Source organism: Papilio machaon, chromosome 12, assembly GCF_912999745.1.
Source record: "Papilio machaon chromosome 12, ilPapMach1.1, whole genome shotgun sequence".
NCBI classification, from domain to species: Eukaryota; Metazoa; Arthropoda; class Insecta; order Lepidoptera; family Papilionidae; genus Papilio; species Papilio machaon.
In genome coordinates, this window is record NC_059997.1 from 8,027,828 (window position 1) to 8,043,322 (window position 15,495).

Below are 15,495 nucleotides of genomic sequence, written 5' to 3' on the forward strand. Positions count from 1 at the left end.
CAATTTAAAATAGACTACAACGTCACGCGAGGATGCATTGAATTTCATTTTAATTAAGAATTACTTAACGGCTGATTTTATTAATAGTTTAAACATCCTTACTAATATTATAAATGCGAAAGTAACTCTGTCTGTCTGTCTGTCTGTCTGTCTGTCTGTCTGTCTCGCTTTCACGCAAAAACTACTGAACCGATTTAAATGAAATTTTTTACACAGATAGTCTAGAGCCTGAGGATGGACATAGGCTACATTTTAACGCGAAAAAGGGTTGTAAGGGGTTGAAAGTGGGGGTGAAAGTTTGTATGGAATTATCGTAATTTTTACAGGTAGAAGGTTGAAACTTATTTTCAAGGCTAATTTGATAAATATAAATATGAAATTAAATTTTTGGAAAAATTTTACCCCCAAGGGTGCTAAATAACAATAGGGGATGAAATTTTGTTTTGCAATATATTCGGTTTTGGTGAATGTTTTGTTTAATATGCTTTGCTGTAACCCTTACCAATATTTAGTCTAGAGCCTGAGGAAAGACGTAGCCTACATTCTAACGCGAAAAAGGGGTTTGAAGGTGTTGAAAGTGGGGGTGAAAGTTTGTATGGAATTATCGCCATTTTTACAGGTAGAAAGGTTGAAACTTATTTTCAAGGCTGCTAATTTGATAAAGATAAATATGAAATTAAATTTTTGTAAAATTTTACCCCCAAGGGTGCTAAATAACAATAGGGGATGAAATTTTGTTTGGCAATATGTGAGGTTTTGTTGAATGTTTTCTTTAATATGTTTTGCTATTACCCTTACCAATATTTAGTCTAGAGCCTGAGGAAGGACATAGGGCACATTTTAACGCGAAAAAGGGTTTGAAAGGGGTTGAACGTGGGGTGTAAGTTTGTAGGGAATTATCGTCATTTTTCCAGTTGGAAGCTTGAAACTTATTTTTGAGGTTCTAATCCTTACTAATATTATAAATGCGAAAGTAACTCTGTCTGTCTGTCTGTCTGTCTGTCTGTCTGTCTGTCTCGCTTTCACGCAAAAACTACTGAACCGATTTAAATGAAATTTTTTACACAGATAGTCTAGAGCCTGAGGATGGACATAGGCTACATTTTAACGCAAAAAAGGGTTGTAAGGGGTTGAAAGTGGGGGTGAAAGTTTGTATGGAATTATCGTCATTTTTACAGGTAGAAGGTTGAAACTTATTTTCAAGGCTAATTTGATAAATATAAATATGAAATTAAATTTTTGGAAAAATTTTACCCCCAAGGGTGCTAAATAACAATAGGGGATGAAATTTTGTTTTGCAATATATTCGGTTTTGGTGAATGTTTTGTTTAATATGCTTTGCTGTAACCCTTACCAATATTTAGTCTAGAGCCTGAGGAAAGACGTAGGCTACATTCTAACGCGAAAAAGGGGTTTGAAGGTGTTGAAAGTGGGGGTGAAAGTTTGTATGGAATTATCGCCATTTTTACAGGTAGAAAGGTTGAAACTTATTTTCAAGGCTGCTAATTTGATAAAGATAAATATGAAATTAAATTTTTGTAAAATTTTACCCCCAAGGGTGCTAAATAACAATAGGGGATGAAATTTTGTTTGGCAATATGTGAGGTTTTGTTGAATGTTTTCTTTAATATGTTTTGCTATTACCCTTACCAATATTTAGTCTAGAGCCTGAGGAAGGACATAGGGCACATTTTAACGCGAAAAAGGGTTTGAAAGGGGTTGAACGTGGGGTGTAAGTTTGTAGGGAATTATCGTCATTTTTCCAGTTGGAAGCTTGAAACTTATTTTTGAGGTTCTAATTCTATATAAATAAATAGGAAATTAAATTTTTGTAAAAATTTTGCCCCCAATAGTGCTAAATATCAATAGGGGATGAAATTTTGTTAGGCAATATGTAAGGTTTTGGTGAACGTTTTGTTTAATATGTTTTGATGTTACCCTTACCAATATTTAGTCTAGAGCCTGAGGAAGGACAAAGCCTACTTTTTAACGCGAAAAAAGGGTTATAAGAGGCTGAAAGTGAGGGTGGAAATTTGTATGGAAGTATCGTCATTTTTACAGTTAGAAGCTTTAAACTTATTTTTTAGGCTGCTGATTTGATATAAATAAATATGACATTTTAAATTTGTAAAACTTTTACCCTCAAGGTTGCAATGTAACAAAACGGAATAGGGGATGAATGTTTGTATGGGAAGATGTTTATGTGAATATTTTGTAAGTTTTATATTTTTTCTCATTTTTTATAAGTTTAAGTAAAAACCACAACTACAACTGCCTAACCCAGAGGGATAGGCAGAGACCCAGGACCTACATTTGGCGCGGTCCGGGCACACCTCTTTCTATGTTCTTCTACATACATCAAAGCATAGCACGTTGGTTAAATAAAATAATTAGCCCAAAAAAAATGCTACCCAAAATAGTATTTCACGCGGACGAAGTCGCGGGCACAGCTAGTCTATATATATAAAAGAAAGTTGTGTTAGTTACGCCATTTATAACTCAAGAACGGCTGAATCGGTTTGACTGAAAATTGGTGGGCAGGTAGCTTAGGACCAGGAAAAGGACATAGGGTAATCTTTACCCCATTTTCTATTTTTTTTTATTCCGCGCGGACGGAGTCGCGGGTAAAAGCTAGTTTTATAATAAAATAAACTAATACTATTACTGATACGTCTAATCCAATTTGAATGTATTACTCAAAACATCATAAATGTTAACGAATTCTTACGATCTACTACAAGTTATTTTTGATTGAATATACTATTATTTATTTTAAGATAATATAAGGCTGTAGAAAAAAACAAATTGCGTTGTCTATTGCACATGCGCTAATAAATGTTACACAAGTATAGTGGATGTAGGTGTACGTTAATTAAAGATATCTAGTCCACTTAGGCCGTCGCTACAATTAGTTCGCTGGATCCGTACTGACGTAAGTCGTTTTGCATACGACGTTTAACGATTTCTCGCTTATTTATCTAATGTGTGACAAGGTGATTGCACTACTGCAAGGGTTAACCGATAACCGATTCCCGCCATTAATGATAATGTGACAGTTGTTTTTTTTTCGTTATTTTTTTGTTATGTGCCAGTTCTTTGCATTATTCATTTTTATGAGTAAAAAATAGTTTTACACATGATAAATAAATATTGAATATGACCAACCATTTTACGTCATTGTCATTCAATATTTTTAAGGATTAATCCCAGAAGACCTATAACTTTTATCCCTTTTTTCCTAATTCACTCTTTAGCTTTAATATTAATTTTTATATGTTAAAGTTATCTAATGATTTATTTATGTACAAATTCCCGCGTACCCAATAAAATCCAATACGTTATGTTTGCACAGATGACAAATAGGATAATTATTCATCGTAAATCTAAGCGTCGTTATATCAGCCAGCTGTCAATGGCGGGGTCATAGACAATTGTTTATGTTGCTGTGACGTTTCTCTAGTCTATTTTATTGACAGTCGCGTCTGGACTCTAAATTGTTGTTAGCTTTACTGTTTATGAAATTAACGGCAATATGATTATTACATTTATTATCAAGCCCAATTTACTAAGTAGGTCGAAAATTGATTCGACTCTCACATTAAAGTGATGTGCTATATTAAATTCAAAGTTATACTTTTTTTTTGTAGAAAAAATAGAAAGTGAAATATCTGGCAAATAGATCAAATCTGGCAAAAAGAATCGTGAAACTTGTTCTTCGTATCAATCAAATTTTATCATCTCGGGAGCTTTTTACACTCGCATCGTTGTATCGAAATCGATCCAGATGTTTAGGAATTCAGTTAGGACATATCGTAAAATGGTGTGAGCAGTAGTCATGTAGTGAATAGACACAATACAAGTTTTTACACCACGATATTGAATGATTTTTCGTTCGTAAATTAAGTATCTATATCTACATATATAAAAGAAAGTTGTGTTAGTTACACCATTTATAACTCAAGAACGGCTGAATCGATTTGACTGAAAATTGGTGGGCTGGTAGCTTAGAACCAGGAAACGGACATAGGATAATTTTTACCCCGTTTATTCGGCGCGGACGGAGTCGCGGGTAAAAGCTAGTTTACTATAATTATTATACTACACTAATAAAATTAATGATTTGTTAACGAAAATTCTTTTGAATACTACGTTGTAAAGGATTTACTTCTTCTTGTTTATATTCACCTCGTTTTGATGTACACACATTCAAAATTATATTATTACATACTAGCTCTCGCTTGCGACTGTATTTGCGTGGAATTAAAAAAAAAAACTTAATAAGTAGCCTATGCGTTCTTCCAGACTATGTTCTACATCTGTGCCAAATTTCATCAAGATCCGTTGAGCCGTTCCGGAGATATCTTCAAACAAACCAACATCCATCCATTTATAATATTAGTAAGAAGTAAGATGACGTGTTTGTTGACAGTTATACAGATATAGCACTTTCCTAATGTGTTCTTACATCAAGATAGATGCGTAACCCAAATTACTTTGTTAGTACATGTATATACGTTGAATCATAGGAAAGTTTGTCGGACAAATATAAAATATCTAGCGATATTATTTACACGAAGAGAAAATTTATTACTTCATCCAATAGTTAAATTAATGTTAGGTTAAAATTTCATGTTTTATGCAATCTTTTGACATCATCAAGTTGCAGCTTATCAGAAAACTAGCTAAATTGTGCATGAAACATATGAGCAACAACATTAATAATGAAATTTTTAAGATGTTTGTTACAAGTATAAGGCGACAGGGTAAAGGACACAGACTACTGCATAACCGGAGGATAGATTTTATATAAAATTTCCACATATTTAACCTCATTTGAAACTCGAATTCAGTTCCCATGACGTAAGAGCATTTAACCAATGAACTATTGCCCAGTATTCCAAAAGTACATTTCACTTTATAAAGGAAGTATAAATCGGACAATAAACTGTGCGCTATCCACAAGTTAGCACATAGAGTGAACTAGAGCACAATTTGCGCTGATTTTAAGCGGGTCGGGTTGAAAGATCGCCTGACCTGAGATATACTGTTCAGAAAACATAACATGCTGAAGTTAACAGCTCTCTGAATACGATTTTGTGTGTGTAAAAATTCAATAAACAATTACTCCCACGTGTACCCAGAGAAGGCAGATTATATCACATCCTTTTCTTTTCATATAAGAATACAGCCGTAACCAATATCCGATTTCCAATTTTATTTATCGGATAGATCTCAATCAGATCTTATATTGGAATTATTTTGTTTACTTTGTATGAAACCGATTACATAAATTAGTCGATCTCTGTATAAAATACACAACGTTTTTCGATTGCAATTACGAACTTTTGATCGGTAACATTTATGCCAAATAGATTAATTAATTGAAATTTTAAAATACAAACAATTGCTTAAATGCATTTAAAAATTTGAAAATTACTGATATGGAGCAAATTTGTGATGTTCACACGTCAGTGATAAAAAAAACAACTGAAAGTGAAACTTGACTACAAATAGAACATTAATTAAGGTACTAAAAAGTTAAGGCAAAGTGCCGTAGTATTTATTCTTATCAGGATTGTGCAGAAATATTTAGGTTATAAAATCTCTCACGGGACTTTTGTGAAAGATAATGTTTGATAAATTACTAACCTTAAAATACTTGAAAAAGAAAGCTTTGTCACTATATTCAGAAGCGCACAATTGTATTAAACAGTTAAGTTCTGCGTATGTTACAAACTCATAGTTTAACTGAAATCTACACTTATAAATAAAATAGTCGTCGTATCGTACATTAATAAGGAACAACTAGAATATAAATTGAATTTATTTTATTCACTCATATTTTATATCAAATATCTATGTAATTTCTGTATTGTATTATTCCAACGTTTTTTTGGAGCCAAAAATTTTAAAGTCATCTAGAAAATAAAACAGGTGGTCGAAAAGAGCAATAGACGATGACGCGTGCGACGCGAGACCTTTTTTTTACCAGTCAAAGGGACCACAAACGTTCGTTTTAAGACAACAATGAAATTTTAAACCATAACTAAGTTTAAAATAACACGATAGACACAAGAATATGGTATAAATCTAGTGAAATATTTTGTTATTTATGGCGGTATTACTAAAAAAAAACATTTCTTATATAAATTTAATAATAATTATAGATTGTATAGCTATTTATATTATATTTTGTGAGCCTATTGATATGTTTGCAACAATAGCATATTGAATAATGTTGTCCGTCTGTAGTTACTCGTTAAATTAAATATTTTTAATGACTAACAATCATAAAACTACAAGCTTTGCGAATATATCACCTAATTCTGCAATGTAAGAATTTCCATTTTAACAATTAAATTTCAAAACATAATCAAATTTATAAACTAAATATTATTAGGTATATTAAATTCATATCAACATCAACAATTATAAGACTAATCAAACAAAATTAGTTATTCAATTTAATCAATACAACCCTTTGTAACTATCTAATCCAAAAGTGCATTTATATAGTAATCAAAACATTAATAAGTAAACTATTAATTAGAAATACTACACCCAATTATTATCCTTAAAAATAAAAAAATAAAATAAAAGTAAAATCGATCGTAAAAAATAAACTTACATTAGTCAATCACAAAACACGTAAACAAAACTTTTTAAAGTTCACACACACATAAACAAGTAACCAACAACACTCCCTACGTAGTCAAGAAACGTTCCGTCACTGAGTGATTTGAATAGTCCGTGTTCGTTACTCGTTTCGTAGCGTTGAATACATCGCCCCTGCTATACTTCGAAACAGAATATGGGAGCCATATTTGCGTATTAGTACGGACAATTCAAAATTAAATCAAAAGAATAAAGATTCTATAATAATAATAGTACAACATGTACTTCACTTTTATTAAGCAAGAGGCAAGCGAAGTTGTTGCATGATGCCAGTACGAAAAAAGTATTTTTTCATTTAATTAATATTTTTTATTAAGATAAAACAAACAAATTTTATAATCATTAAAATATTAACGAACAAATGTATTTAAAATTTGTGTTTATTTTGTTAATACATAAATAATCCATTGTCTGTAACTGTACAGTATAAAAGAATTGATTAATTTTTGAGAGTGAAGTGTTATTCACTCCGTTTTCTCCCTCTAATTATTTGGTGGCAATCATTCAGCCAATCTATTTTATTGGTCTATTAAATTAAATTTGCATGTATATGTCCTGCTAACGCTTTTGCTATGGTGTTTATAGTGGTAGGATTTGAAACTTGAACGCACGCTTGGCAAATTAAACTAGAATACATTTAAATACTAGCTTTTACCCGCGACTCCGTCCGCGCGGAATAAAAAAATGCACACAAGATGAAAAAGTTCCTATGTCCGTCTCCTAGTTCTAAGCTACCTCCCCATCAATTTTCAGCTAAATCAGTTTGACCGATCTTGAGTTATAAATAGTGTAACTAACACGACTTTCTTTTATATATATAGATTACTTACAGTGCTCCCATTTTAATTGTTTAAGATTGCAGCAGCTGCTTCATGGAGTTTAGTAGAAAGTAGTAAAGCGTGATTTTGTTATATATTTTATTATGTTTGGGTCAAAACAGCTTATCGCAGAATCGAATCCAGGATCTGCTAAGTTTATTAAAACCTAAAGATATAATATCTACATCGTAAAAAATCTTTTACGATGTAGATTTGTAATTTTTATGGACGGGATAACAAGGTAAGTCTCAGTATTAGGCGTATAAAATAATCTAGAAAAAAGAAACCGACAGCTTTAAGTTAGCACTTACGAGTCTACTTTTTTTCACTTAAAATTAAAACCTGAGTTTGCCTTTAGAATTTAGATAACCTTTTAAAATGAATAGCAACAAACCGAAAGTGCAAGGGCAAAGGTATAGCTACTATTAACTACGGCAGCTGTACGATGTATTGTCAAAATAATACAAGTATAACAAAACTTTTTCTTTGTAAAACAGTCCTTAACCACAAGAGGTTACGAATTACATTAAACGCAAAATGTAAATTGGTAAACTTAAATGATTCTATTATTATTAGTCGGATGTGTCGATTTTTAATGGGGTTCCATTGATATAATTTTTTTGTCACAGCACTATGCGTTTTATATCATTGTTGGTTCTTAAAGTTCGGTTTGATATCGCATCACCTTATTTTCGCGCCATTCTTGTCAGTAATTTAAAGCAAAGGTTGAAGTGGTAGTACTAACTGATATATTTTAATTTTGTTTAATTCGTATAATAGTGCAAGTAAATATATATTGCATTTATTGTATATTTTAAAATCCTTCAAGTTAACACATTAAAAACTTTTTATTATTTAATATTTTAGCTATCAAATTGTAGAGAACACTATGCATCATTTTACTATCACGATAGTCTGTTACGTTACATTGTTAAAAATTAATGGGTTTACGCGCGATAAAATATTCCACTTGTTCTTTGTTTTCTGTGTTTTATTATCTTAACGGTATATTCTAGTTTCCTAGTAAATTATAATGATTCTTTTAATACCACGGTATGTTTTTACTTTACTTTGTACTAAAAAGTAACTAAATATCGTTATAATATCGTAACAGTATCAAGACGATTGAGCGGATGACCAACCTTATTATTATTTAATTAAGATTATTATTTAATTTCTCTTGCTCTAGGCTAGACTTTTCAAGTGTTTAACTAAATCTTTAAATACAATTATTACCTTGGCTGCTTGTCTAACTTGTTTTAACGTTAGAAAAAGACAATGTGTCATTCTTATGTCATTGTCAAAGTCAAAAAACAATGTCAACATTTCAAAATGCCAGGTGCTGTGTGTGAAATTATTGATGATATTGAAGATTTAATATCTTCTCAGGACATAACTCCTAAAGAGAGATATGCAAGCAGAAAAAGTGTAAATGTAAGATCCAAAAAACGTCAAGTGGAAAAGAATGTAGAGCCAATTGAAAAGATAGTGCTAGAGAGTGTTGTACCAGGTAACCTAAGTTTATTTCTTTCATATTTTCAGAAATAACAAATGAATCCATAAATAATATATTTGCATCGTAATAATATGTAAATATGTCACATTGGTTGCTTTTCCAAAAAAAAAAAAACTGTTTCAGGAACACAAAAGATTTATGTAAAGACATGGGGGTGTGCACACAACAATTCCGACTCGGAGTACATGGCAGGCTTGCTAGCGGCACACGGGTACCCGCTGACGGAGGACAAGTGGGATGCACAGCTCTGGCTGCTTAATTCCTGCACTGTCAAGAGCCCTGCTGAGGACCATTTCAAGTTGGTTATAGATGTTATTTTGGTTTATACCTCCATGAATTGCATTCTTTAATACATCTGTTGCATGATTTTATTAGTTGGTATTCTTTTTGTTTTGTTTCAGGAATGAGATAGAGTCAGGCCGAAGCCGCGGTATCCATGTGGTAGTGGCTGGGTGTGTACCGCAGGGTGCTCCTCGCGCCCCCTACCTGCAGGGGCTCAGCGTGGTTGGTGTGCAGCAGATTGATCGTATTGTTGAGATTGTGGAGGAGACTCTTAAAGGTAGATATAAGCCTGACCTGAATAATGCGACAATAATAAGACAAGCATACTCTCTGTGGATGTAAAGTGAACCAGAATAAAATTAAACAAAAGAATTCAAGGACGTATTTTATATTATTCAAACTTATTAGTAAAATATTTGTCTGTCTGTAAGGGCGAAGTTGACAGTACTTTGTCGGTAAGGTAGCTGGTTAAAGAATTTAAAGCGCTGACGAAGTCGCTGGCGACTGCTATCGTACTTATAAATGGGAATGTTTGTTTGAAGGTATCTCCAGAATGGCTCAATGGATCTTGACGAAATTTGACAAAGATGGAGAACATAGTCTATAAGAATACATAGGCTACTTAAGTTTTTGTTTTATTGCTTCCGGACGGAGTCGCGGCCGACAGCTAGTATTACATAATTTTAATTGAATTAACACCTTTTATATCAAAGCAGAGATGGACAGGAAAGAATGTTTATTGTCAACTTTTTGGTTACCTTTAAAGCTCTAATTTATAGTTAAACGCTACATTTTTCAAAGAAAACATATTGAGATAGTCAATTTCATCAATGAATTTAGTTTTTCGTATTGAAAAATTAATTTTTCTTACCTTACCTTTTTCCAGGACACACAGTCCGTCTATTCGGACAGAAGAAAACTGGAGAAGGTAGAAAAGCGGGAGGGGCATCGCTTTTACTGCCTAAAGTTCGCAAAAACCCCCTGATAGAGATTATACCTATCAACACGGGATGTTTGAACCAATGTACGTACTGTAAGACCAAACATGCTCGAGGTGAATTAGGAAGTTATCCACCCGAAGAAATAGTGGAGAGGGCTCGGCAATCTTTTACAGAGGGAGTTGTTGAGATCTGGTTGACGAGTGAGGATACCGGTATGTACTAAAATTATATTTAATGTTTAGATAAAAATATAATAATTCAATGTTCAAATTCTAAGCTCGTAAGATCAAATCAATGGGAGAAAAACTCCTTTTTGCCAACAATAGATTTCCAATTAATCACAAATAAAAAAAACTTTATTTTATATACAAAGTACCATAGACTGTACTCATAGCAACTTATTTTTTTTAAGCCACTCAAATGATGTTTAATAATTTTGACAGATAGCAGATTACATTTAAAGTTGGCGCCACATATTTAAAGCTTTCAGTTTTTCTTCCTATTACTGGAGAATTGCAATTTATTAGGAGTGTTAAAAAAAGCATAACAAAAAATGTCAGACTTACTCTCCAGCAAATAATCATAAAAGAAAGTCGTGTTAGTTACACTATTTATAACTCAAAAACGGCTGAATCGATTTGACTGAAAATTGGTGGGCAGGTAGCTTAGAACCAGGAAACGGACATAGGATAATTTTTACCCCGTTTTCTATTTTTTTTCCGCGCGGACGGAGTGAAAGCTAGTTTTAAATATTAATACTTGATTGAGTGAAGTTTTTGTTCACTCTCAGGTACATACGGACGCGACATTGGCACGTCATTGCCGGCGTTGCTGCGGCGGCTAGTGACCGTCATCCCCGCGGGCTGCCGGCTGCGGCTCGGCATGACCAACCCACCTTACATTCTGGAGCATCTTCCAGATGTGGCTGACATCATGCATCATCCCAGGGTCTACAAGTATGTTATCACCTTCTTATCCCACTCTATGTTGGGGTAAACAAAGTTTTCCATCAGATTAATCTATCTTCCATCATTCCAGTCACCATAAAGTACAGTCGGGGCATTTTGTGGTGTACTCCTTAAATAAAAATTGTCTTGTTCTTTACAATGAGACAAACTCATAAAAGGGATTAGTTGTGTACTACTGTATTGACTTATTTCATATAAACAATCTAAAAAATGCAGCAACTTGTTGTTCCAAGTCCTCTCAATGAATACGAAACATTTAAACGACTCGCTTTTAATATGGAATACTGCTAGTTTCCCTGATAGTACTGTCGAAGCATTAACTTGTAAATGTCGCCTGTCTCCGTCCACGAGGAATAAAAAAAAACTTAGTACGCTATGTGTTCTTCCAGACTATGTTTTACATGTTTGCCAAATTTCAGCAAGATCTTTTCAGCTGTTCCATAGATCCTTTTTAACAAATATCTTTAATTATTTAGAGGGCAATTGAATAATTATATTTGGTATCAAATATAGATTTTGATTGTGAGGTTAATATTACTGAAGCAGGAAGTTTACTGCAGGTTCCTGCATGTGCCGGTGCAGTCGGGCAGTGACCAGGTGCTTGCAGACATGAAGAGAGAGTACAGTCGGGCTGACTTTGAACAAGTTGTTGAATATCTCAGAGAGCAGTAAGTATTATTATTGACAAAAATAATATTTAAATAGAAATTAACTTCCATTTAAAGATATAAAACTTCTGTATGTTTTGTCACGATCTCACTTTGACATAATATGTTGAAAAATATTGTTTTTTTTTTATAAAATTGTGTTATTTTTTTTTCTTTAAAAAATAGCTTGTTTTTTTAATGAAGTTATTATTAATTTGTGTAATTTTATTGTTAATGCTTGTTTTTTTATGCATTATGCAGTGTGCCGGGTATGACTATAGCCACAGATATAATCTGCGGCTTCCCCACGGAGACTGAGAGGGACTTCGAGGACACGATGACACTCTGCAAAAAGTACAAGTTCCCCTCACTCTTCATCAACCAGTTCTTCCCCAGACCTGGTACTCCTGCAGCCAAGATGACCAGGGTCAGTTAAATGTTATACTTTATCTATATCTATATATATAAAAGAAAGTCGTGTTAGTTACACTATTTATAACTCAAGAACGGCTGAATCGATTTGACTGAAAATTGGTGGGCAGGTAGCTTAGAACCAGGAAACGGACATAGGATCATTTTTACCCCGTTTTCTATTTTTTATTCCGCGCGGACGGAGTCGCGGGTAAAAGCTAGTTATATATAAAAAATGTTTTCTTACTAATAATTTTGAAACATATGTTTACAATTATCTGTTATGTAACACTAGCTATCGCCCGCGACTCTGTGCTGAATTAAAAAAAACTAAATAAGTATCCTATGTGTTCTATTAGACTAGTTTCTATATCTGTGACAAATTTCATCAAGTACCTTTCCGGAGATATCTTCAAATATCCATCTCAACTTTTGTGTTTATGATATTAGTAAGATTTGCTTTTGCCTGCGGCTTTGCGTGGAATTAAATATCTTAGTAATGTAGTCTATGTTTTTAAAAAGTGAAAAGAATTTCTGTGCCATGTTTTATCAGGATTCGTTTAGTTGTTTTGGATTTACATATTAATATCCATCCATTCAAAATTTCACATTTATATTATTAAGAATTGATGATATAAAGTTAAGAAATCTCATAGATAAATACAAAATATTGTTATTTCAAAAAACAAACAAAAAAAGTGATCAATCTGTTCGAAGGATTATTATAAACTAGCTTTTACCCGCGACTACGTCCGCGCGGAATAAAAAACATGCTAACAAGATAAAAAAGTTCCTATGTCCGTCTCCTAATTCTAAGCTACCTCCCCATCAATTTTCAGCTAAATCAGTGCGACCGATCTTGAGTTATAAATAGTGTAACTAACACGACTTTCTTTTATATATATATATAGATATATAAAATTGTCGTGTCACGGGGTTCGAACCTGAACTCCTCCGAAACGGCTTGACCGATTCTCATGAAATTTTGTGAGCATATTTAGTAGGTCTGAGAATAGGCCAACATTTTTCATAACTCCCCCCCCCATTTTTTAACTGCGCGGACGGAGTCGCGGGCGACAGCTAGTATAGATATAAAAAGTGATAATCTAATAAAAATTTTGCAGGTCCCCGGACAGGAAGTGAAAAAACGTACCAAACAATTGTCAGATTTCTTCCGTTCATATGAACCGTATGGTCACAAAGTTGGAGAAGTACAAGAAGTTCTCGTGACAGATATATCACATGATAAGAACTACTTTGTAGCTCATAATGAATTCTACGAACAAGTTTTAGTTCCTAAAGAGGATAAATATATGGGCAAAATGGTCACAGTGAAAATAATGAGTGCGAGTAAATTCTCTATGGTCGGGCAGCCCATAGACAAGCCAAAGATGGCGGGAGTCGTGCAACCCTTGAAGAAAGGGGAAGTGTCAGGTTTAGTTAGCGTCAGGGAAAAGAAATTCCCTTTGCCTATTTTATTTTTGTTGTTGGCAGTCGTTTTTAGAATGATCTGGATGTTTTTGTAGCATATTTAAGGTAATAAAAAATATTTTTTATAACCAAAATCTTGTACTTTTATTTATTAATAATCAATAAGGAAGTAGAAAAAAAATATATGAATTAAAAAAAAAACTCAGATTCAATTTTTTAAAGTTTAATTTGCATATATTCAGATAGTTAAATTTTTTGTGTATTTTTTCCATCAATACATTTTTTTTTACAATTTTATTCACAGCGATTTATACAATAATACATTTAAAATACAATACGTATTGGTTGTGCAATACATTAGACAATGTATAAATATTGTATACAATGGGACTACATTACGATTGAGTTATACAGAAATAATTTAAAAAAATCATTAAATTTTTTATATAAATCTGAAATCACTGAAAATTTGGTATATATATTTAAATGCCAAATAAAAGACAATTAACTTGAGCAAAATAACTCAAATCAAGAATTAAAATATTATTAAAAAAGTTCCTATCGAATTTCTATACAAATTTACATACATACATAACTTGAAAACGTTTTTAGGAACCAAATAATTTAAGCGATAAATTAAGCGTCGAAAAAAAAAATTATCCTTACAACTAAAACTTATGACTTAAAAATATTAACTTAAAATAAATACATTTTAATGAAGTTTTATACAAAGTTGCTCTTACAAAAAAAAAAAATGCTAACTTGACAGCAATTAATTAATATAAAATCAATTTTGAAAATCAAATAATATTCCAGTCATAGTAATACTTCACATCCCTAATTGATGACATTGACAGCTGTCAAAATAGCTTATAAGCGACCAAAGAAATATTGTTTTTTTTTTTAATTTATTTAAGTAATAAGTTACAATTCCTTGAGTTTATCAAGAATCAGCAAATAGTTAAAAATTCAACGCAAAAACATTTTTGTTCACATCAGAGAGATGTAATGTTGACGGTAAATAAAAAAAATACTGTAAAATGGCAGTATTGTGTTAACGGAATGAATAACTTTAAAAAGTTAAATTGTAATCTAAAAAACGTATTTTTTATTATGTAAAAGCACCAAGATTTACTTGTAACTATTTTTTTGTGGGTACATTTATAATACAGTGTAAACTCTTTATAACGTTATCCATTATAACAATAAACTCCCTGTAACGTTGAAGTGAGCGCAACTTGATTGGTTTGCGTTAAAACCCACATATTGAAACACTCTTTATAGCATTCTCTATTACGAAGAAATGTGTTCATATTTGTAGACAGTAAATATTTATTATCTGTATTGTTTATGTTATGTTATCTTGTTAATTTGGTTGTTTTTTTGTTCACTCCATATAACGATAACTCTATATAACGACAAAAAATGTTCAGTCCTTAGAGTTTCGTTATAAAGCGTTTACACTGTATATGAAATAAGTAGTTTTTTAAATGTCGAAAGTTATTTAGTCTGACTCTTAGAAATCAAAATAATAAATACCTAAACATAAAAAAGAACATTTAAAAATAACTAGATCATTCTAGAAATTAAATTCTGTGCACACTTTCTAGATTCAACTAGAAATTCAATACATTTTGTTAACTTATGTACCTAAGTTTATATAATTTGTTATAAATATATACAGTTTTAAGTCAATTTTTCAGTCTATTTCAGCATGCAATATTTTGCTGGATTTTTTTTTTGGTTTATTATAAAATATAATTTGGGGGTATACATTTTGGTTTATATCAAAAATTATTTTTGCGG

General features: G+C 32.1%; 2 protein-coding genes across 3 annotated transcripts in view; one reads left to right on the forward strand and one right to left on the reverse strand.

Annotated features, from left to right (window-relative positions):
- The window catches only part of LOC106709138 (protein trapped in endoderm-1), a 38,924-nt gene extending 32,156 nt beyond the window's left edge, over positions 1–6,768 (reverse strand). The window contains exon 1 of one of the 2 annotated variants that reach the window (XM_045680242.1): positions 6,629–6,768. The gene's annotated coding sequence lies outside the window, so the exon portion shown is untranslated. The remainder of the gene's footprint in view (positions 1–6,628) is intronic. The other variant, XM_045680243.1, reaches the window with a different exon arrangement.
- A 2,030-nt stretch (positions 6,769–8,798) lies between these two features.
- On the forward strand, positions 8,799–13,784 carry LOC106709142 (threonylcarbamoyladenosine tRNA methylthiotransferase). The gene is made up of 8 exons (XM_045680249.1): positions 8,799–9,003; positions 9,133–9,307; positions 9,411–9,568; positions 10,178–10,444; positions 11,023–11,188; positions 11,761–11,868; positions 12,109–12,274; positions 13,383–13,784. Exons 1-8 carry the CDS (start codon positions 8,826–8,828, stop codon positions 13,782–13,784), a joined length of 1,620 nt encoding a protein of 539 aa, XP_045536205.1. The 5' UTR covers positions 8,799–8,825.
- The last annotated feature ends 1,711 nt before the right edge of the window (positions 13,785–15,495 follow it).

Coding starts and splice junctions, on each gene's coding strand:
- LOC106709142 (XM_045680249.1), top strand. CDS start 8,826: ATGCCAGGTGCTGTGTGTGAAATTATTGATGATATTGAAGATTTAATA. Junction 10,445..11,022: donor GTTGACGAGTGAGGATACCG/GTATGTACTAAA, acceptor GTTCACTCTCAG/GTACATACGGACGCGACATT. Junction 12,275..13,382: donor CTGCAGCCAAGATGACCAGG/GTCAGTTAAATG, acceptor AAAATTTTGCAG/GTCCCCGGACAGGAAGTGAA.